General features: G+C 39.5%; 1 protein-coding gene across 1 annotated transcript; it reads left to right on the forward strand.

Annotated features, from left to right (window-relative positions):
- The first annotated feature begins 4,993 nt into the window (after nt 1–4,993).
- TLR6 (toll like receptor 6) lies at nt 4,994–23,780 on the forward strand. The gene is made up of 2 exons (XM_017656441.3): nt 4,994–5,074; nt 11,790–23,780. Exon 2 carries the CDS (start codon nt 11,878–11,880, stop codon nt 14,242–14,244), a length of 2,367 nt encoding a protein of 788 aa, XP_017511930.3. The 5' UTR covers nt 4,994–5,074; nt 11,790–11,877; the 3' UTR covers nt 14,245–23,780.
- The last annotated feature ends 1,444 nt before the right edge of the window (nt 23,781–25,224 follow it).

The raw sequence follows: 25,224 nt of genomic DNA on the forward strand, positions 1-25,224 counted from the left end.
GGACAGAGTGGAAGGAGATGAGGCCATAGAGGTAGTGAAGTCTGAGAGATGGGGCTGACTAGGCAGTGCCTAGCACACCACAGTAGGTATTTTGGCTTCTACTTCGAGTGACGGGAATCCTTCCAACTTTTGAGTAGAAATGTCTGATTCTAGTGTCTGATTCTACTAGGACTGGGATGGGGTGGAGGTGGATGGATGGAGGTAGATAGTTAGAAGGCCATGTGAGAGATCATAATGGTTTTGGCCACCATGGAAGTGGTGTACGATCATGAGAGGTATTTTGCTTATGGATATATTTAAAAGAAAAACCCAGGAAAATTTTCTCATAAGTTGAATGTGGAATTTGAGCAAAAGAAAGAAATCACAAATTACTCCCAGGATTTTGAACTGAGCAACTGAAAGAATAGAAGTATCATTTATGGAGATCAGAAAGGATATAAAAGGGACAGGTTTGGGGTTTGAAGTAGTGAGTATTCAAGCATTTGGTTTTCAACAAGAATAGTTTAGCAAATGTTTAGCAGACTGTTGGATGTGAGAGTCTGGAGTTCAGGGGAGACATTTGGGCTGAGATAGTAACTGGGGTGTCATCAGCAAAGAGATTTTTAAGCCATGGACCAGGAAGGGAGCAAACGCACAAGACTGAGGCTTGGCTGTTCCATGTCAGATGGATGAGGAGGGCCCTGCAGGAGACTGGGAAGGATGCCAGAGGTATGTATGGTAAGGAAGTTGGGAAGGAGGTATATGGAGTGGAGGATGGGAGAATGGGTCCAAGAATCTGAGAAAACTTTTCAAGATCTTTAACTGTGTTAAATGCTGCTGATAGTTCAGATGAAGATTGAGAACTGATCCTTGGATTGGCCATGTAGATGTCATTGGTGACCTTGAAAAGAGCTATTTCTCTAGAATGGTAGGGAGAGAAACCTGATTGGAGTGGGTTTAAGAGAATGGGAGGAGAATAATTGCAGACAGTGAGTAAAATTACTCTTTTCAAGGAGTTCTGGTGTAACGAGGAGCAAAGAGGAAGAGATTGTGGGTTCAAAGGAAGGGAGTTTTTAAAAAATATGACAGTGTAACAATTATGTATTAATTGGAGCAATGCATTGCAATAGAAAAATGATGCAGTAGAGAGCAGATAATTGCAAGACTGATTTCCTTGATAGGCAAGCAGGAATGGGATTCAGTACTCAATGGAGAGGATTTGGTTCTTGACACAGAATTCACTCAGAACAGAGGGAAGTACAGGTGGAACAGGTGCAAACAGTCAAATAGAGTTTTGGTGGAGGATGTGGAAATGCTCTTCTGGTTGTATTTATTTTCTTTGTGCAAAATGAAGTATCATCAGCCAAGAGTGAGGAAGGGAAGGAAGTGCTGCAAACATAAGGGAGGGGAGGAGGCATAAGAGATGAGAGAATGAATGGGCCAGGGGAGGGGAGTAGAAAAGATAGTAGGGTTGCTGCTCCCTCTTGAGGTTGGGCCCCTGTCATGTATTTCAGGCAAGGCAGTATGGTGTGTATTTTCTCCAAGTGCATTTGGCAGCTCAGACTCAGTACAGACCAGAGGTGAGCTGGATTTAACCTGGCTTAAGGAGAGAGAAGTAAGGTGACTGAGGGTGAATGCAGAGAGGATTAAAAGGGTGGCTCATGATCTTTCAGTCTGCTGCAGTGGTGCCAGGGAATTGTTGGCATCAGCAGGAGTTGGGGTGGTGGTGGCTGGAAAGCAGGATGCCACAGCTGAGGTAATGGAGAGGGTACAACCATTCGCAATAATATCTATGGTATAATAAGGGGATACGTGGCTGAGGCAGGTTGCAGGACAAGATCACTAGAAGAGAGAGTATCAAAGGACCAAGAAGCAGAGGAATGAAAGAATCTCTACATAGCAACTGAGATCACCAGAATTATGGGAGGGGTGGTGTTGGACTTGGTGAGCAGTGCTAAAATATGAGTATGAGTAAGAGAGAGTGATAGGGTCTGTGGATGACTGCAACCAGGATGGTAGGTGTCAGAGGTTGGAGGGAGGAACGGTGATCTGGAGGCAGCAGTGAGGGTAAAGGACACCTGCATCACCTCCAGGCCCTGAGGTGTGAGGGGTGAGGGGTACATCTGAGGAACTAGGGACCACTAGAGGGCAATGGGGCTAGGAATGCGTTTAGGTGTCAGAGAGCCCTGATTCTATATGGTTGGAGCAGAATCACCTAAAGGGCTTTTAAATTAATACTGGTGCCCAGCCCTATCCCATACCATTTAAGGCAGAATCTCTGGACATGTATGACAGGTCTTGTTTCCTCCCATTCTGACCAACATTAGGCATTATCAGATGTTCTTAATTTTTGTTCATCCCAATGGTGTATAATGGTGTCTCCTTGTTGTCTCAATTCGTATCTTCCCATATTCTAATAAGGATGCATTCCTCATATGTTTGAGCTATTTGTTTCCTTTCCTGTAAGCTGTTTATGTCCTTTGCTAATCTCTCCCATTGGGTTTGTTAGTTGTTTTCTCACTAATTTGTAGGAATTCTTTATATATTTCGGGTATTAATCCTTTTGTAGTTATATGTGTTACAAATATCTTCTCTCAGAAAGTGGCTTGATCTTTTTTTTTTGGATTCAGCAGAAGATTTTGGCTTTAACATCAAAATTTAATATCTAAGTTATCAATTATTTTTATTTCTAGTGGTTTGCATATTTATGATATTGATAATTTTCATTTAACTTGTTTTAAAGCTGTTGGTAGACACTAATATTCATTTATTGATTTTCCCAGAAAAGACAAAGGCATTTTTTTATAAATATCAAAATAATGTTTTCCTTCTGTCTGTATTAGGACTGTATATCTGCTGTCCTTTGACTATGTTATTTTACTTATCCCACTATAACACTATTTTATTTGTAAATAATAAAAGTAATGCACATATGTAATAAAAAATTCAAACCAAATGAAAAGCATAAAATGGTGAATAAAAATCTCTCTACCTAGTTTCTTTTGCTCAAAGGTAAGAAAAAAATATTTTTGTGCATATATCATCATATGTATGTAGACCCTTATGTCAGTTTCCTACGGGTGCCATGACAAATTCCCATAAACCAGGTGCTTAGAACAGCAAACCTTTATTCTTGCACAATTCTGGAGGCCAGAAGTCCAAAATTAAGGTGTTGGCAGGCTGCCAGCTTCTGGTGGTTCCTGGCATTCCTTAGCTGGTGGCTGCAAAAATGTAATCTCTGCCTGTATTTCCACCTTGCCTGCTCCTCTCTCTCCCTTGTCTCTCCCCTGTGTGTGTCCCAGAGGACACACAGTATCATCTCAGGCAGCATGGTGGTATCTGAAGCACACAGACACAGAGGCTAGACTGCATCTGGGTTCAAACCCTTGCTCCACTGCTGACCAGTGTGAAACCATGGACAGTTGCCTAACTGATCCTCCCTCCCCCAGTATAAATGGGGATAATGATAGTACTAATCTCTTAGCGCCTTTATGAGGGTTAAATGAGTTGACATTTACAAAGTACTAAGAACGTCTGGCAAGGTAACCTTTGTAAATAGATGTCTGACAGACCAGATTTTAGGCAAGTGATGCCACACTCTCCATTTTTCTCTGTACCTTGCTTTTCTTCACTTATTATTATATCCCAAAGTCTTTCTACCTTAGTATATAAAAATGTAAGTCTTGCATGGAATTCCAAAACTCTTACTACAATAACTTCTCTTCTGTATCAATCACTGTTCCAAGCACTTCATATTCATAATCTTCCCTAAAAGTCACAAGTACTCCCATTTTATGGATGAATAAATGGAGTCTGGGAGGTTATGCAACTTGCCCAAGGCCACACAGCTAGTACGTGGCATTGCAAGGAGTTCAGCCCAGTACTGTCTGTATTTTCTGCTGCCATGTTGTCTTCCACAGTACCTGGCTGTCATGAGGTTTGTCATCTCCTTAATGACGTTTCTTAGAGTTGTAATAGTCTCAGCAAGAATAGTCTTCCTTGTTCCCCAAAACCAGAATTATGCAATATCCTAGTGAGAGTTTGTTTAAAGTCACTGTACAATATGATGAAACCTGCAGTAATGAGTGTGTATGTGTGTGTGTGTGTGTGTGTGTATTTTCTTAAAGACTTTAGTCCATTGTTGCTTGAAATTCCTAGTTTCATAAAGCTGGAATTCCAGTGTCACAGACACGTACTCGTTTATACCTGTTCCCTTTTGCTGGTCCAGCAGAGACCCATGTACTTTTTGCTGTCCCTCCCCAGATCTGAGAAGACCTCTGGTTACATTTGGTGAGTAAGAATGAATAGTAAGAAGCTGGCCTTCTCCTTCCTACTGAAAGCAGAAGTTGATTCTTACCCAGATGTCCAATTTAGTCATGGGTCAATTGTAGGGTCTTAACTTGGTTTTTGTAAAATCTGCCTGTGTTTTCACCTTGCCTGTCATGTCAAATTGTGGAATTAATATAGAAGGATTATTTAACTTATATGTTCAGTTCTTTATAGAACCTCAGTTAAGTGGGATGTCTAGGGAATATCCGGCTGCCTCAACTTGAATATATACCAACCACTCAACTTGAAAGTTGATTTTTTAAAAAACAAATCTTGGACCTAGGCTTATTTTATTTTAAAGTATCTCATCCAGCTAAAATAATGCTCTAAAACTGTTTGATAATGGTAGTTGCAATTATTTTGTCAATGTTAAATATGGTTATAACAGAAAACAGGCAAAGTTCATTGCTGTCCACTCTGGTGGCAATTTAATGACTCAGGCTGCAAGTCTTTACAGATCAGCATTGCCTTGGAAAAACATTTTTCTTCACAGAGAAATTATCATAAGCTGTGTGCTCATATGAATTTAGACAGTTCATTACTGTTTTAGTCTAGCACAGAAAAACCTGCTGACCCACATGCTTAGCCAGGGACCGTTAACATGGAAATTCACATGTAGGAATAATTCCAGTAAGGTCCAACAGATGGCGCAAAACTGGTTCTTCGGTATTGTTTTGCTTATATCAAGGACTTGCACTTTGTCAAGCACGTATTTTTTCCCGTCCATTTAGAAGTTATTTTCTCTTCTTCTGAGAAAGAAATCTTGGTAAGTAAGAAGATTTTGTCGCTTTTTCAAATTATGGTATAATTACTTCAAAGAAGCAAGAAAATGCTAATGATTGTATAGGAAATAGGTAACATTTCTTTGAAATTTTTGCAAAATGTTTTTTTTTAATGAATGTCTTTTTGATTATACAAGATATGAAGTAGGGTGCCTCTATAGCTATCTTGAAAAGATATAAAAATAACTAGCACTCGTAGCCATCGTTCAGGAAAAGAACTAAATGATGTTATTTATTTCCTCTGCTCTCTTCACTGTTCCTTAGTTCCTGGTTTTCAGTAGCATGTACAGTAGTTTATGCGGCTGATATGGCCCCAACACACGTCTGCATTTTTATAGTAGACAAGAGTGCTTGATCTTTCCTCTGTTTCAGGGTATTATGAGTATTTATTTGTATCTGTCGTTAGTTTATATGCACTTTGAAAGAAGGGGTGATGCCAGTGCTAGTTGTATTTAAAGTCCCGGTGCTTACGGCCTGGCACAGACCTGGCACACAGTAGATCTGAGTCAACGCTGATTAAATGTAGGAAGTGGCAGGGGACTGTGTCTTACTTTAGGTCTCTCATCTAAACTCTGACAAATAAAACAATGTCTCGCTTGCATATTTGTTGACTTGATTAAGGCCTCACACTTACTTGTTTTCTGATCTTGTTTTTCTTATAGTTTTAATTTGCATAGAACCTTTCCACCATTGTTTGTTTTGAAATAGAATTTCCATCTGTCTTTTTTCTCCCTCGTTTCACTTGATGCATTAAGAAAAAACCTATTACCTTTTATCTCTTTTTACTTTCTTTTAAAATAAATTGTGAACTCTCCAATCTTCCACTCTCATCTCTCTTCCTCTGCTGTATTTTTCTTAAATACAAAAGCACCTGGCTGGTTTGTTAAGTGTATATACTAGAAGTATATATGCTTGAAGGGTAAAAATGCCCCTGGAGGAATATCTGTGCTTTGGGGGCCGGGTGCTGTTAGAGTAGCTGGTCAACTTTCCCACACGTTGGCCAAGTTTCAGCCCCCTGAACACAGATTTCATGGACAGACCTCTTGCAACTATTTAGCATCATGTGGAAGCAGTTCTTTCTATGTATTAATATTCCGAATAGCACAAGTGTGTTTCTTTAAATATAAAATATTTTTACATTTGTTATATTTTAAGACATGTCTTAAATATAACTACTTATAAAAGATGTTCAAAATTAGAAATTTTGGAAATACACAAAAATATAAGAAATAAAATTAAATTCATCTATAATTCAGACATCCAGAGATAACCACTGTTAGCATTTGTTATATTTCTTCCCATTCTTTTTTCTCCTAAGTTTTGTGTATATGCCAGGTTCTAATCATATTTTACAAAATGAGAGTTCTACTACACATACAATTTTGTATTCTTTTATATACTTAACATTGTATCATAGACATTTTTTTTCAAAAGTGCAGTATATGAAGCTGCATGTTATTCCATGTTATGGGTGTACCATGACTGATTAAACCATTTTCTACAGTAGACATGATCATTTTTAAAAACTTTTCATCATGCCACACTTGTGCTATTTGGAATATTAATACATAGAAAGAACTTCTTTCACTTTCAGCAACTTCATAGTAATATTTTTATGTTTATCTCCTGTAATTCCTTTAGAAGAAAATTCTGAAAAGTGGAATTGCTAAAATAAGGGCAATCATATTTTTAAGGAGTTTATGTAATGTGACCAAATTGCCCTTTAGAAAGATTGTACTAATTTTCATTCCCGCCAATAGTAAATGAGAGTTCTTTAGTCCTACCCATCAATACTGTGTATTATATTTTGGAATTTTTCCAATTTGCTAGGTGAAAATAATCATACCTTTTTTAAATCTTTAAGAAACAAAAATTCCCACTTGACTCATTTTATATGTTTATGCTTAAATATCTTGAATTACAGATATTTTGACATTCTATTTCTAAATGCTTCACTCTGTGTCTCAAAAAAATGTGCATTTTCCAACACAGCTGAATAATATTATCAAAAATTAACATTTATTTATTAATAGAATCTAATACTTGGTCTATTTTAAAACCCCTTCTCCCTTGTTACTCAGGTAACTTTTATAGTGGATCTGTCTAAACTGTGATCCAATCGACGGTCGTAAGTTTCATCTAGATGTTACATCCTATGTTGTTTTAATATGCATTTTTATATTTTGTAGGAGTGAATATTATTCATATTATGGACTATTGATTTTTTTCTTACTAAATTTTCTGAGCAAATAATGTGCTGTACTTAATTGTCAATGTTGAAAATTTGAAAACTACAGGTAACAATAAGAGGAAATTTCTCTTATAATCTTAACATGTAGTGATAATCACTGTTAATATCTTGGTATGTATCTTATTAGCCTTTCCACGTATATGTGTACAGTTACACATAATTACACATAAAAATGTTGTACATTTTAAAAATAAATTGCTTTTTTTCACTTACATATAGTGAGCAATTTTCCATGGAATTAGATTTACTTATTTTCAAAGACCATATAATAATTAATTTCATGGATATACCATACTACATTTCACAACCCGCTATTTTTGGACAATTAGATTCCTTTTTCAAAAATGATTTATTTTGTGCTGCTCACTTCATTGCATTCTCTTACTAGTGCTAACAGTTTTTCAATTAATTCTTTTGGCTTTTCCATACTGACAAACATATAATCTAAATGTAATGATAATTTTATTTCCTCCCTTCTGACTCTAATTATTTCCCCCTTATTAAAATGGCTAGAACTTCTAGAACAGTATTAAATAATAGTGGGCATCCTTGACACTGAGTTTAATGGAAATGCCTTGGCGGTGGAATATTGGTTTAACTTAGATTTGATATATTCTTTATTAAGTTTTTAAAGTATCTTTTTGAAACCTATTTTAATTAAAGTTTTTAGTCAAAGCTGGGTGCTGAATTTTATCAAGTGAATTTTAACATCTATGAAGATGCTCATCTGTTTTTCTCCTTTTATCTATTGACATCATTGTCAGAGATTTGCTAATAATAAGCAATTCTTACAATGCAGAAACATCCTAATTAATCACTGTATATTATTCCTTCAGTACAGAGCAAGATTGATTATGATTTCATTCTGAGCTTCTCCCCACCACCAAATGATTTGAACTCATCTCTTTTATTTGTAATTCTAATAACTACTCTTAATTTTATAATATATGTACTTCAATATATTTTTCTAACATGTTGAGTTGATTGGTATCTGTAGCTTCTCTTCTATCAGAGAAGGATCTTAACATGCTTTTTGTCTATTCTCTTCCTCTCCCCCACTTTCTAGTAACTACCTTGTTATTGTTGAAAATTTTAATTGCAGATTGTTAGTAAAATTTTTGTCACCAAATCTTATTGGGACTTAGCGGTAAACTTTCTACATTATTTTGCAAAGCATCCCTTCTTGCATTCCCCCCACCACCCCTTTTTTGGAGTGAGCTTATTTTTCAGAGGATAGAGTCTATCCTCTGGTAATTCAGGTAGTGGATCTGTCTTCCATGTCTTTTAATATCTCTTTCATATGTTCCAACTCCTTGGCCTCTCCTACTGTGTTGTGGGAAAATTCATCTTCTTGTTCTATCTCACCAAGTTTTACATCAGTGGTGTCACTCTGCAATTCAACTCATCAATGAGTTCTCTATTTCAACTATTAAGTTTTTAATTTTCATGATTTCTATTCCATTTTTTTTGAAAATTTATTTCTGAAAATATCTATTATAAATAACTATTCTGCTTTTTATCTCTGTTTCCATGAGTGTTAACTTCTCTCATTATTGTGAACTAAAGTCCATATTTTACATTAGGATTCAGTCTTCATGTTGTGTAATGCTGTGGCATACACATAATGTGTAATGACAAATGCATAATGTCATATATCCACCATTACAATATCATATGGAATAGTTGCACTGTACTAAAATTGCTCTGCTTACTCACCCTCCCTTCCCACAATCCCTGGCAACTACTGACCATTTTATTTTCTCTTTAGTTTCACCTTTTCCCGAATGTCATAGAGTTGGAATCATACAACTGTTAGTCTTTAAAGACTCGCTTCTTTTACTTAGCAATATGCATTTTGGTTCCTCCATGACTTTTTGTAGCCTGATAGCTCATTATTTTTATTGCTGAATAATATTCCATTGTTTTTATACACCAGCTTGTTTACCTTCCTACCTATTAAAGGCCATCCTATTGCTCTCAGTTTTTGGCAGCTAGGAATAACGCTGCTATAAACATCCATGTGCAAGGTTTGTGTGCCCATAGATTTTTTTTTGTATCATTAATCTACAATTACATGAGGAACATTATGTTTACTAGACTCCCCCCTTCACCAAGTACCCCCAACACATCCCATTACAGTCACTGTCCATCAGCATAGTAAGATGCTGTACAATCACTACTTGTCTTCTCTGTGTTGCACAGCCTCCCTGTGCTCCACCCCCCACATTATAGATGCTAATCGTAATGCTCCCTTTATTTCCACCCCCTTATCCCTCCCTTCCCACCCATCCTCCCCAGTCCCTTTTCCTTTGGTAACTGTTAGTCCGTTCTTGGGTTCTATGATTCAGCTGCTGTTTTGTTCCTTCAGTTTTTTCTTTGTTCTTATACTCCACAGATGAGTGAAATCATTTGGTAGTTTTCTTTCTCCACCTGGCTTATTTCACTGAGCATAATACCCTCTAGCTCCATCCATGTTGTTGCAAATGGTAGGATTTGTTTTCTTCTTATGTGCCCATATATTTTTAATTCATTTGGATAAAAACCTGAGAGTGTGATTGCTGGATCATATGTTTATATTTAGCTTTGTAAAAAACTGTCAGACTGTCTTCCAAAGTGTCTGTACCATTTTTAATTCCCACCAAAAATGAATGTCCCTGTTGATTCATATCCTCACCAGTATTTGATATTGTTTGGGATTTTGGCCTTTCTAATAGGTATGTAATGGTATCTCATTGTTATTTTAATTTGCAGTTCCTCAATAACATATATTATCTTTTCATATGCTTATTTATCATTTGTATATCTTCTTTGGTGAGGTAGCTGTGCAGATCTTTTGCCCACTTAACATTTTGTCATTTCTCTTTTCTTATTGTTGAGTTTAAGAGTTCATTGTATATTTTGGATGCAAGTCCTTTATCAGATAAGTATTTTGTAAATATTTTCTCCAAGTCTGTGGCTTTTTTCATTATCTTAACAGTGTGTGTTGCAAAGCAGAGAAATGTCACTCTAATGGAGTCCAAGTTAAATTTTTTTTCTTTTATGAATTGTGCTTTTGATGTTGTGTTTAGAAAGTCTTCACCAAACTCAAGGTCACTTAGATTTTCTCCTACATTATCACCAGGTTTTATAGTTTTGCATTTTACATTTAGGTCTGTAATCCATTTGGGGCTAATTTTTGTGAAAACTCTTCAGACTTTCTTTCTTTTTTTGCCTGTGGATATCTAGTTGCTCCAGCACCATTTGTTTAAAAGACTATCCTTTCTTCAGTGAATTGCCTTTGCTCCTTTGTCAAAGATCATCTGACTTTGTTTGTGGGGCCTATTTCTAAGTTTTTTATTCTGGCTCATTGATCTGTCTGTCCATTATTTCACCTGTACTATGCTGTCTTGATTACTGTAGCTGTATAGTAAGTCTTGAAGTTGAGTGACATCAGTTCTCTAATTGTTCTTTTCTTTTGTCCCTGTGAATGGGCAATACTTTCTTATTTCTTGCATGTTTCATAGTTTTTTTGTTTAAAGCAGGCATCTAAAATATTCTAATGTGGCAATTCTGGAAATGTGGTAACTCAGATTTTCCTTTCTCCCAGGGTTGTTACTGCTTGTTGTAGGGTGCAGCTGGTTGTGTGCTTAGAGACTTTTCTAAACTAATTTTGTAAAGATTGTATTCTTTGTTGTGTGTTGTCATTGAATTATTTGTTCCATTGGCATAGTGGTCAGCTAATGATTTAATAGGGATTCTCTTAAGCACCTGGAGAAGAACTAAAACAAAATAAAAATAAAACATCTGATCTTTTCAGATGTCTCTGTGTTGAAGCACTTCATCAATGTATATCCAATCAGTTTACAACTCTGTCTTAGCCTTCACTTCCTACTGCCAGAGCCTAAAGGTCAGCCAGAGGTGAAGGTTTAGGATTTTTCTCAGGACTTTTCTTAACATGTCTCTAGTCTTGAGCATGTATGTAGTTTTCTAGATTTTTTGGTATATGTGGAGTCTTTCAACAACTTTTTTTTCTGATATATCTCTTCTCCCAGCCTCCTTCTTCCCTGGATTTTTGGTGTGTCTGCTGCTTGTCCCATCTCTTATTCATTTGTTCCAGATGTCTGTGGCTAGAATATTTGCCTTTGAAAGCTTTCTGTAAACATTGCCTAGGAGGTTGCTCCAGTCCTGAGAAAGTTCTGAGGGAAGTAAAAACAAAGGCAATCCTGAGTGAATCCCTTAGAGATGCACCAGCCAGGTTAAAACACACAACCACGCTTCTTTAATAATAAGGTTTGTATTGCTTCCCCTGGCACCAGCAAGCTATGTAAGTAGGAAAAAACATCACATTTAATTAACTATGGGGGCAGAAATGACAGTGAAAAAAATCATTGAGATTTTCTGTTTAGTAGGTGAAGGTTTGAGAACAATCATCCAATTGTTACGCACCTTAATATATGTAATATTTCCAGAATTTGGACACATATCATGATGCCCTGAAGAATATCAAGATGCCCTGAAGAATAGCAACAACCTTTGGAGGATAGCCATTTCAGCATCATGACCAAAGACAAAGAATCTATTGTCAGAGGCTTTCATTATGTTTACATTGTGACCTTAATAGTTGGAACCATAATCCAGTTCTCTGATGCAAGTAAACTTGCAGTAGACATGTCGAAAATAGGCCTTACTCATGTTCCAAAAGACCTGCCACCAAAAACCAAAGTCTTAGATTTGTCTCGGAACTGTATATCTGAGCTTCACATCTCTGACATCAGCTCTCTCTTAGGGCTGAAAGTTTTGAGACTTTCCCATAATAAAGTCCGGGTCCTTGATTTTAGTATTTTTAGGTCCAACCAGCATTTGGAATATTTGGATTTATCTCACAATCAGTTGCAGAAGATATCCTGCCATCCTATCATGAGTCTCAAGCATTTAGACCTCTCCTTCAATGACTTTGATGTCCTGCCCATATGTAAGGAATTCAGCAACTTGACACAGTTGAATTTCTTGGGATTAAGTGCTAAAAGGATACAACAATTAGATCTCTTGCCAATTGCTCACTTGCATCTAAATTGCATCCTTCTGGATTTAGAAGGCTATTATGTGAAAGAAAATGAGACAGAAAATCTTCAAATTCTGAATACAAAAACACTTCACCTTGTTTTTCACCCAAATAGTTTATTCTTTGTCCAGGTGAACATATCAGTTTATAGTTTAGGGTGCCTACAACTGACTAATGTTAAATTAAATGATGACAACTGTCAGGTTTTAATTAAATTTTTATCAGAACTCACTGGAGGACCAAACTTACTGAATTTTACCCTCAACCACATGGAAACAACTTGGAAATGCTTAGTTAGAGTTTTTCAATTCCTCTGGACCAAACCTGTAGAAAATCTCAATATTTACAATTTAACAATAGTAAAAAGCATTGGTAAAGAAGATTTTACTTACCATAAAACAGCATTGAGAGCACTGAAAATAGAACATATCGCAAACAGAGTTTTTATTTTTTCACAGCAAGCATTATACAGAGTGTTTTCTGAGATGAATATTATGATGTTAACCATATCAGATACGCCCTTTGTACACATGCTTTGTCCTCAGGCATCAAGCACATTTAAGTTTTTGAACTTTACCCAGAATGTTTTCACAGATAGTATTTTTCAAGAATGTTCCACTTTAGTTAGATTGGAGACTCTTATCTTACAAAAGAATAAATTAAAAGACCTTTTCAAAGTAAGTCTCATGACTAAGGAGATGCCATCTTTGGAAATACTGGATGTTAGCTGGAATTCTTTGGAATATGGTAGACATGGTAGAAATTGCAGTTGGGTTGGGAGTATAGTGGTGTTAAACTTGTCTTCAAATATGCTTACTGACTCCGTTTTCAGATGTTTACCTCCCAGAGTCAAGGTACTTGATCTTCACCGTAACAGAATAAGGAGCATTCCTAAACCAGTCATGAAACTAGAAGCTTTGCAAGAACTCAATGTTGCTTTCAATTCTCTCGCCCACCTTCCTGGATGTGGTATGTTTAACAGTCTCTCTGTACTGATCATTGACTATAATTCCATTTCTGACCCTTCAGCTGACTTCTTCCAGAGCTGCCAGAAGATTACGTCCATAAGAGCAGGGAATAATCCATTCCAGTGCACATGTGAGCTAAGAGAATTTATCCAAAGTATAGGCCAAGTATCAAGTGAAGTGATAGAGGGTTGGCCTGATTCCTATAAGTGTGACTATCCAGAAAACTATAAGGGAACCCCACTGAAGGACTTTCATGTGTCTCAGTTAACCTGCAACACGGCTCTGCTGATTGTGACCATTGGAGTCACTGGGCTGGTGTTGGCCATTACTGTGACTGTCCTCTGTATCTACTTTGATCTGCCCTGGTATCTCAGGATGGTGTGTCAGTGGACTCAGACCCGGCGCAGGGCTAGGAACATACCCTTAGAAGAACTCCAAAGAACTCTCCAGTTCCATGCTTTTATTTCATACAGTGAACATGATTCTGCCTGGGTAAAAGGTGAATTAATACCAAACCTAGAAAAAGAAAATATACGGATTTGTCTCCACGAGAGAAACTTTGTTCCTGGCAAGAGCATTGTGGAAAATATCATAAACTGCATTGAGAAAAGCTACAAGTCCATCTTTATCTTGTCTCCCAACTTTGTCCAGAGCGAGTGGTGTCATTATGAACTCTACTTTGCCCATCACAATCTCTTTCATGAAGGATCAAGTAACTTAATCCTGATCTTGCTAGAAACCATTCCACAGTATTCCATTCCTGGCAGCTATCACAAGCTCAAAACTCTCATGGCACAGCGGACTTATTTGGAATGGCCCAAAGAGAAGAGCAAACATGGACTCTTTTGGGCTAACCTAAGGGCATCCATTAATATTAAGTTGATGGAGAAATGAAAAGAACTAGATCACCCATAGATCTAAAAATATTCCTCTGCTGCTTTTGGAAAAATGTTGCTGCTTTTGGAAGTTCCAGCAATAACTATGTTTTGCATCAACATGAATCTAACACAGTTTTGAATTTATGATGTGGATAAAAATGTGTACTTTCAAACCCCAGTTCATCATTTATATGTGGTAATGAAATTTAAGGAAATGACTTAATTTTTATTTAAATAACTTCTAATACTTAAGGCATTCACCAATTTCTTTGTGAGGACTGAATTCATTGAATTTATCATGTAATCAAGAGGAGTATCTGTTAAATACATGTTCCTGTGTGCCAGGTCGGTGTTAGAAACTCCATGTCCTGTACACATATAGCTGGGTATTTATAGCAAATTTCTACAGCACTGGTGTTCTTCTAATTTCCATTCAGCATTTCCCTCTGCATGTTGAATGCTGCTTATTGCTAATGCTGGAGACTCTTTGCAGGAAGGGATTTCTTCCTGGCCAGAAGAACTCACTTGGCCCCCATCAAGGACAACTCAGAAGTGCTGAAGGATGTCCTTGGAAGCAGCCCCCCATCAATGTTAGAAGGAGAACTGGAGGATAAATACCCCAACTTCCTTACTCATATGTAAAGAAATAAGCTTTGGTGAAATGCATTAGGGTCATCTTCTGCCTGCATAGCCCTCCCTTGCTCTTCAGGAGAGCAGTCACTGACCTTCACAGGACCCCTCTCATGTGGTATATTTTAACTCAGTCTCTGTTAGACTGTTTCCTAAACTAAAAGCAAAGCAAAAGAACAAACTAAGACAAACTATGCCATGCGTTCCAAATGACCACATATTTTTAAATGTCATTGTTTCCCACAAACTATTGACACCAAAAATACAGAATGATAATTTATAATAGAATTAAACAAATACATTTGTGTCTCATGAAAATACACATTTCAGACATATGAAAGTTCTACCTTAGGAGATTCGTTACTTTTTAGGGAAAGATTTTCTATTTCCAGGAATCCTTTCCTTTGTTGAATTCATCTGGTTGCAGGTGCAGATACCACCCTGAGAAACAGGGTGTTTATTTCAAGGATACAGAGGTGTCTCACAGGGCCAAGCTACAAGGAAGTTTGGAAGCAGAGATGGTCAACTGTCCAAACTTATTCTCTGTCTCTGATCTCCAACCCAGACCAATAAGCTTTAGTTGGGGGGTAAAGATAGTACTCAAAAAGGAGGCTGTGGGATTGCCTGCCTCATGACCATTAACAAGAAGGATTACATATTGGTCCATTAGAGCTGCTGTAGCAACATACCACAGGCTTGCTGGCTTAAACAACAGAAACGTATTTCTCAGTTCTGGAGACTGGAAGTCCGAGATCAAAGTGTCATCAGCAGGTCTAGTTTCTTCTGAGGGCTGTCTCCTGAGTGTACAGATGGCTGCCTTCTTGCTGTGTCCTCAGGTAGTCTTTCCTCCACACATGCCTGGTTCTCTCCCTCTTTTTGTAAGGACCTCAGTCATATTGGATTAGAGCCCCATGTTTATGACATCATTTAACCTTATATACCTCTTTAAAATCCCTTTCTCCAAATACAGTCATATTCTAAGTTACCAGGGGGAAGCGCTTCAACAAATGAATTTTGGAGAAGACACAATTCAGTCCATAACAGATGGCCATGCAGAAAAAATTTTAAATGTTGTGACAGAGATTGCTAGTTGTCATTAATATCTGTTCTTCCTTGATTTACTACTAGAGAGTGTGAGTTTTACCAGAGCATCTGGCACCCCAGCCAGGGACTACATTTCCCAGGCTCCTTTGCAGCTTTGTGTGGACCTGTGACTAAATTCTGGGCAATGGGATATAGCTAGAATGTATATGCCTTCTGGGTCTATCTCTAAGAAAAATGAATATGAATTCTTTTGTTCCTTCTATCTCCCCATTGGATAAGAATAAGAACTTGAGGAGCCACCTAGAGATGTGAAAGCCACATGCAGAGGATATGCTTCTCATTCTGCCATTTTGTGCTGTCCAAACCCAACTGTCACCATGTCCTGGACTGTTCACCTCTGTTATGAGTGAAAAGTAAACTTCCGCCTTGTTTAAACCACTATCCATTCAGATCCCTTCCATACAGCATCTTCATCTACACCCTGATGAATACCGACATTTACAAGCCCCAGGCAGTAGTACAGCCTTTGAATATTTCCTACCTATGCACAACTATTATGAGAGGACAGCGTGCACCTTGCACTCTGCAACCTGGAGGGGGCATCCACCAGCCTGACTAAGCCACCAGTATCTCTCACCTGTATGACTGCCACAACCTCTAGCTGGTCCCTTTGCTTTTACTCTTGCCTCACACATTCTCCAAACAGCAATCAGAATACTTGTTTTTAAAGAGTAAATTAAATTAAACCTTTCCTCTGCATAAGACCTCTTAGTGCCCTTCCCTTGCAGTTAGAAGTTAAGCCCCTTATCATGGTCTGCTGTCATGGTCTGTCTTCCTCCCACTCTGAACTTCTCTGTATGCCTATCCTCTTTCCTCCTGGCCCGTCACACTCCAGCCACAGTTGCATCCTGGCTGTCTCCCAATGCATCACTTTGATTCCCACCTCTGTCCCCTCTGCTCCTGACATTTTCTGCTCCCTCCCTCTAGATTAGCCTTTCCCTGGAGCATGCTTAGCTTGTTCTTGCTGTTCATGTCTCAACTCAAATGCCACCTCCTCTGCTCCTCTTGGAGGCCTCCCCATAATTCCCAACCTAAGGGAGCATTTGTCCCCAGTCACTCTCCATCATGTTGTTCCTTTTGGTTTTCTTCACAGCACCTGTTGCCCTCTGAAATTATCTTGTTTACTTGTTTTCTGTTAAGCTCCAGGAGAACAAGAACTTTCTGTCCCTTATTCACTGCTTAGCTGAGAACAGTTCACAGCCCATTGTAGATACTCAGCAAAACTTGGATGAAGGAGTGGCTCTGAATGGCCACAAACCATGCTTTGAAGTCCTCATTTTTATCTTAAAAATCCATATAGAATATCCCCTCCCTTTTGACTGCATTGTCTTTACATGCCCTCAACCAACTGCCACAAGAGGAGTTTGCCTTCATATGTTTTCAGTAATTAGCACTGTAATGAGAATAAAAATTAGGTTCCTCAATAAGGTGGCAGGTTAGAAAGAATGGGACATGGCACAGGTGATTAAGGAGGGTTTCGAAACTGAGCCCTGCAGACAGAGAGGTGTTTGGGCAACCCAGGGGGCATAAAGGTCCTGGGCCTGTGGCTGCAAAGGCCCTGCAAAGGGAAGGCATCATAGGTGCAAAGTTGGAGGTAAAAAGGGCACCATGAGCAAAGGGAGCATCAAATTGGGAGAATTTGAGGGGGAAATGTCCCACACCATTCTCCCAATTTCTGGTGGTTTGCTGGCAATCCTTGGTGTTGCTTTGCTTGTAGATATATCACTCCAGTCTTTGTCTTCACATGGAGTTCCTCTCTGAGTCTGCTTTCTCCTTTTCTGTCTCTTATCAGGACACTCTTATTGAATTTAGGGCCCTCCTTATCCAGTATGATCTCATTTTGAACCTTACTTATGTCTGTAAAGACCCTATTCCAAATAAGGTCACATTCTGAGGTTCCAGGTGCACATGAAAAATTTTGGGGAGACATGATTCAACCCACTGCCCTAACATTGGCATGACTGTCTCTGATGGCCTGGAGACCTGGCTGGGTGTATCAGTAGAAAAAAATAAATGCTATCTTGGGGAGAGGGGAGAATATGAAGGAAGCTGCTTGGGAGGTCAGAGGTGCCCAAAAGGGAGAGATGGGCAAAGAGAATAGACTGGATAGGTATGAGGGAATAGGACAGAGACAGTGACCCAATGACTGGGATATAAATGGGGAGAGTCTGAATTTTAATGTAAATGAGAACACAAAATACTGGGAAAGGCAGAAGTCAATTGATTTGATTAGAAATTAATCACATTAAATTACAGGCAGTGACAGAGACCTGGAGGGATTTCTAAAGCCACAAGACTTTCTGGGGGTTTTAAGTTATACATCATTTCTATGGAATCTCAACTGAGTCAAGTCTAAATATGAAGTAGTTTTTAGTTTTCCCCAGTCCTTCCATTAACTGGATTCTGAACTTCTCACTGTATCCCCACTTAGTGATGTCTGAAGCAGATTTAATACCTCTCCAGTCTTTTTGAGGTATTAACAGTGTAATCTAGTTTTAAATTTTTAGTCTCCAACTCTTTCTAATGCTCATCTCCTTTCTCCATATCACAGGCTAAGCTTATGGATGTTGGAGGTGGACCTGGTCTGCCTGAGGTGCATGCTCCTTCCACTTCTCTGTCAGACCTGGCTTTCTGGTGTAGAAATGGCAGTTACCCTTGTCTATAATTGCATTGGTTAAGGTACAGGATAGGAAGACCTCAAACACAGGGATTTCAACAAAATACAAGTTTCTTACTTTCTTAAATTATAGGTCAAATATAGTCAGGAGGTCTAGAACAGGAGCTGTCTCTGCTCCACAGTCATTCATGGGCTTAGGCTGGCCAGTTGGCTGTTTCCCATAGCTTCTGTCTTCTCCTATGCCCTCCGTTCTCCTTTACATGGGGGCACAGGAACCAATGAAGTCTTCCTGTGCTTACTTTGAGTATGTGGGCAAAGGGAAGCTGAGGTGAAGATACACCCCTTTCCCAGGTACGTGAGCCCAGTCTCCATTTGTCTGTTAAGGTTTACTCCAACAGAAATCTCCAGGAGACTAGAACCAGGCCCTCTGCTCACACACTGCTGGACTCCTGGGGTGCCAGCAATGTTGTCCAAGGCTGCTCAGAGAGGGTCCACTCTTGGGTCAGAGCAGAGGCGTCCTGCGCGTTTCTACATTAAAGCAACCACCCACCCGAGGAAAGAAGTGCCTAGTCTTCCTGTCCAGGCTCCATGAGTGATTCTACTGACATGTCCCTTTTAGCTTGGGAAAGAGAGGATGTCACCTTCCACCTGGGAGGAAGTAGCGCACAGCCTACTGGAACTTCCGATGTTCCATCATAAACACGGGTATCCCATGTGGTTGGCTCCCTCCCCACCCTCCCCAGCATTCTTAGATGACTGGGAAGTGTGAGGGGGAGGTGAAGGTGGGGATGGCAGTATCTGGTTCACCTGTTTTTGAGAATGCCCTGAGGGAACATCTCGGCCCCAACTGTCAGCAGCTGTCTTTAGAATATGGGGTATATAACGCTTCCTTGTCCTCTCTTTTGAACCCAAGTCATAGGAAAAATTCCAGTCAATACCTTATTTTGTAATCAGTAGAACCAACAGATGGGAAAGGAAACTGAAACTGTTGGGAGGCTGTTGAATTACATGGTAGATGAGCAACCTAGAATTTGAATTAAATAATCATAAGAAAGACATATCATTCATAGCAACAGAAAAGGCAGAAAATGATATGAATTTATGTCCATTGGTTCAGTCCACTTCATGGAATACATACATGAAGAAAATACTCATATGCATCCTAAGGAAAAGTATGAACATGCTTCTTAGTACAAAGTTCTTTATAATAGCAAAAATTGGAAACAACTTAAATACCCAACAATAGAAAATTGGTGAAAAACATTGTTAATTAAAGTATTTAAAAAATACATTGTAAGTAAAATAGGATATTATTCAGCCAATATTAAGTTGTAGATAGAAATTTACTGACATAAAAATATATTTATGATGTGTTATGGGTTAAGAAGAGCAGATCACAAAATAGTATGCATAGTATAATGCTATCTGAGTATGCATGTGGGGGTGTGTGTGTGTCACTTGGTAAAAACCTTCTAAACAGCAATTTGCAACAAGCATCAAAGCTGAAAGCATGTTCATTTATACAGAGAAAGTCTGCATGATTGCTACAAAAACTATATTGGTTTTCTATATAACAAAAATTATATCCCTTGATGGTGAGGTTATTGTTAATTTGGAGTGTTTTCTTTTTATTTATTTGTATTTTATGATTTTTCTTCAGTAAACATTTATTACTTGGATAATAAAAAAATGAAAATAGATTTTTAATGCTTCCTGGGCTACACCCAAATTGATCAAAAGAGTTGAGAGTGTGTCTTTGCAACAAAAAACAAAAGTTCATGAAACCACATGGGAAACAAAGCAGAAAAGCTTTTGAAATGGTTCTGATCCTTTCAACCTATGGTTAACAGCTAACTGGCCTGGTGCAGAGAAGACTCAATGAATGCTGCAGGACTGAGCTTAGTGGGCTAGACAGACCGTACTGGTATTATCCACAAAGACAAGTCAAAGTCCTGATTTAATGCCCCCAAAGTCTCCAAACAAAGGCAATTCAAATGTATTGATGCATTGTATCATATAATGTGAGGCTAAAACTATCATAATCATGAAAATTTACATAAACACACCTACAGATACTTACATACTTCCAAATTAAAGCATCCTTTTACTAATCAACTTGGCAAGTAATTATTTTTTGGGTAGCAAAATAGTCTTAAGTTTCTAATATAGAGGAGATTCAGTGCTGGTCATTATGACTTGGATCAAAAAATACTGATTTATGTTGATTCAGCAAGTTTGATATATAAAATCTAAAGATTTGTGAGAGCCAACTGTTAAATATACAGGGATTTTACAAACATGTCATTTAATAGCTAGAAATTGGCTTTAATGGGAATATTTACACTGCAGGTATTGGCAAGTGCTACAAATCAGGGTTTTTTTTGTAACCTGGTTTACTAGCACACAAAGGTAATTGCAAGAAAAACTCAACTTATTTATATAAATATGTATTTATTGGTTCAAAAGATCATGAAATAAAAAGTAGACAGTGGGGGAAGATGTTTGCAAAAAGTTTGATGGAGGGGTAGTGTCAGTAACATAAAAGAGCATGTAACAGTAAACACAAAACCTTGAGATAGAAGTAGGCAACTGAAGTGAACAGGTAATTCAGTAAAGGATATAACTGCTAATAAACCTGAAAACCCATCTGTCTTGCCAATGGTTTTCAGCCCCAGGCAAGTTTGCTATGGATTCAATGTGACCAAAGAAATTGACAGCAAAATGTTCTTGGGGTGAAAGGGTTATACCCAACTTTATTTCCAGGTGGCAGGTCAGTCACTAGAATCCCATTCACTCAGAGTGAGTCTGCATGCAGCAAGCCGGTCACTGCCTCTGGGCCTCTCTGTCTGCACAGCTGTCCACTGAGCCCCTCTGTCTGCACAGCCATCCTCTGGGTCTCTCTGCCTGCACAGCCATCCTCTGGGCTTCTGCACAGTCCCACACAGCCATCCTCTGGGCCTCTCTGTACAGTCGTCCTGCACAGCTGTCCTCTGGGCCTCTCTGCACAGTTGTCCCACACAGCCGTCCTCTGGGCCTCTGTCCTTGGTGCTGCCACCACTACAGCCTCTGCTCTGCTCTCCTGCAGCCTTGCAGCCCTGCCACCGTGTCGCACCCAGAGCACTGGGCGGAGCTCTTTATATAGAGTCAACAGCCATGTATTGCCCACAGGTGTGCAGTGAGCTAGTCAACCAGGGCCAGGTGGGAATCCTGGCCACAGGAACTCTCATTTTATCCACACTCCACCCCTCCAGGATTCTCTCCTCTCAATCTATGTGCCATTAGTCCTCTGCAATGGTCCCTGTGCAAGGAAGCTTGAACATTGTTCTCCAGCCTCTTCTCAAGCAAAAAGTCTTGCAGACACACAGGCTGGACTCGTGGCTCTGTCTCTGACCTCTGCCTCTTTGGTCTTAATGGCTGGAACTGCTGCTCTGGTTTCAGTTGTTGCCATAGCTCCAGTAAGAGCCTATTTGGCTTCCCATCTCATTTCCTTCCATCTACTCCTGCCCTTATCAAATCAACCCACATCTGGGTCCTCGTAACCCTCACAAGGCCCCTCAAATTCCTCCTGTGAGTAACAGGTCTTAATTTCCTTCTGGGTTCTCATTGCTTCAGCTACTGTACATGTCACCTCGCATTTTGTAATCAGTGCCTTAAGGTGGGCTGCACTGTCAGGGAAGACAGCTTTCCCATCTCTGATACCAACAGAACAATTCCATCCACCCCTAAGTCCCACAGCCACCGGCTCAGCCTGAGTACAGGGGCGGACCATAGAGTGCTCCATGACCTGGGAGGAGGCTGTTCCTCTCCTTCGGGAACTTTCAGCTGCTGGGTCTTTATTTTCTTTACAACCACTGGGCATGCTTTCAATACAGGAGGGGCTGGTGCCTCCGGCACCACCCCTCATCCTTCTTCACCTCCTCCATTTCTGGGACTGATGGCACCTTTCTCTCCACTCCCCCAAATGCCTCCTCTGCTACAGTGCCTCACAACAATGCTAGCTTGGTCTTCAGAAGGTCTCTTACCTTTACCTCAATGCTTTGCGGCTGATGTTTTCGTGCCACCTCCACCTGTGTTTCCCTCAGGAGTTTGTCTTTTTCCTTGTGGCCTCTTCAGAACACCTGGAAGCACGGCCATCTCATCTCCAATGGCACCTTGCTGCCAGTGCTCTCGTATCAATGCCATCTCTTTCTTTAGGGAATCCACAGAAGTTTGCAGCTTATGTTCTCGTGCCACCATTTCCTGGGTTTCCTCTGTAGGCTTTTTTAATACTGTGAGAAGCAGCCAAACCACAGTCCCTGCTGTCTCCTGGGCACTCTGCTTCTCAAAGGATCTGCTTATTGTACCAAGGGCCACCCCTCCTGCCTCAGGTGTTACCTCCACTTGCTCCAGTGCTGGGGTGGGGCCCAGTCCTCTAGGAGGCAAGCCACCTCAGACCACATACCCATTGGGAGACAATCCACTGTCTCCCTGTTCACAGGGGAAGCCCACTGAAGCACTCCTCCCATAAGGGCAGCCTGTCTTTTTCCTTGGTCAGCAATGAACCCTGCTGACTTTCTCCAATTGTCTTGCCAATGGGTTTCAGCCCTGGGCAAGTTCACTATGGATTCAATGTGACCAAAGAAAATGACAGCAAAACGTTCTTGGGGTGAAAGGGTTATACCCAACTTTATTTCCAGGTGGCAGATCAGTCACTAGAATCCTGTTCACTCAGAGTGAGTCTGCATGCAGCAAGCTGGTCTCTGCCTCTGGGCACTTCTGTCTGCACAGCCATCCCACACAGCCATCCTCTGGACCTCTCTGCACAGTCAGCCCGCACAGCTGTCCTCTGGGCCTCTGTCCTTGGTGCTGCCACCACTCCAGCCTCAGCTCTGTTCTCCTGCAGCCTTGCAGCCCTGCCACCGTGTCACACCCAGCACACTGGGTGGAGCTCTTTATATAGAGTCAACAGCCATGTATTGCCCACAGGTGTACAGTGAGCTAGTCAGCCAGGGCCAGGTGAGAATCCTGGCCACAGAAACTCTCATTTTATCCACACCATCCAAGACATTTATAATATAAGAAAATAAAAATAAAACAACATCAAATGAATAACAATGAACAAACTTTATGGAGAGCATTTTGGTGAGTATGTATCAAGAGCATAAAATTGTGCATGTCCGTTAACCTATCCATTCCTTTCATGAATTTATCCTAAGGCAACAGTAAAAAACTTGGACCAAGATTGTGTACAAAGGTGCTTGCTTGACATTCTGTGAAACTGAAAGAGGGAACATCCCTTCAGGTAAGGCTGGGAACAGGGCTGACCTTGACCTAGCATTTCTCAGGTGGTGGTTTCAAATGTTGACTGGCAAACTTCAAGTAGTTAAGGGAGAATGAATTAAATGGCAAATATCCAAGTGATACCATTTTTCATTCCCTTCATGGGGCACAATTTGAGCTCCAGGGTCAAGTGGGTGAGGGAATTGTGGTGTGGGGAGAGAAGGGAGGGAGGGAAGCAGAGGAACACTGGGCACTGCTCACGTGTATTAACCTGGCTGTGAGAGGCACCTCCCAAGCTAGGGTACTGTGGTCACACTGTTTGTTTTCTTCCTTACTGCTTGAGAAGCCATATTCTCTACCTCTTGCTGATGAAAAACACTCGACAAACCAGGAAGTAATGGGAACTTCCTCAACCTAGTAAAAAAAAATCAATGAAAAACTTACAGCTAATATACTTAGTGGTGAAATACTCAAAACTTTCTCCCTAACATCAAGAACAAGATGAGGATGTCTGGTCTCACCACTTCTATTTAACGATATACTGGAAGTTCTAGTCAGAGCAATTGGGCAGACACATGTTATAAGAGGCATCCCTATTGGAAAGGGAGAGAATGGCATTTTGCAGATGACCTGATCTTATTTGTAGAAAATCCTTAGGGATCCACTAAAAAACTAACTAGAATGATAAACAAGTTTGCAAAGATATACAAATGCCTAGCCTATATATGAAAAGATGCTCAACACCATTAGGCATCAGGGAAATGCAAATTAAAACCATGAGATATCACATCATTCCCAGTAAGAAGACCATAATAAAATTAAGATAATAACAAGTGGTTTCAAGGATGTGAAGAAATTGGAAGCCTTACACACTGCTGGTGGGAATGTAAACTGGTACAGCTTCTTTGGAAACAGCCTTGAATGCCTCAAAAGGCTAAATGTAGTTACCATATGATGCAGCAATTCTACACCTAAGTCTACACCCAAGAGAAAAATATGTCTACAGAAACACTTGTACACAAATATTCATAGCAACATTCTTCATAAAAGCCGTAAGTGTAAACAACCCAAATGTCCATTGACTGATAAATGGATAAATAAGAAGTAGTATACCCATACAATGGAAAATTATTTAGTGATGAGAAAATAGAATACTGATACCTGCTACCATATGGCTAAATCTTGAAAATATTAGACTAAGTGAAAGAAACCAGTTTCAGACCAGATTCCATTTATATGAAATGTTGAGAATAGGCAAATCTGAAATCTGTAGTGATTAGTATAATCTATAGAGGTTGTCTGGCATTCGGACACATGGAGCGGTGGAGGGTAACAGCTAAGGGGTGTTGTGTTTCTTTTTAGGGTGATGAAAATGTTCTAAATTGA

Source organism: Manis javanica, chromosome 5 (genome assembly GCF_040802235.1).
Source record: "Manis javanica isolate MJ-LG chromosome 5, MJ_LKY, whole genome shotgun sequence".
Lineage (NCBI taxonomy): Eukaryota > Metazoa > Chordata > Mammalia > Pholidota > Manidae > Manis > Manis javanica.

Excerpts from the sequence above, each read along its gene's own strand:
- TLR6 (XM_017656441.3), top strand. The coding sequence starts at position 11,878 with ATGACCAAAGACAAAGAATCTATTGTCAGAGGCTTTCATTATGTTTAC.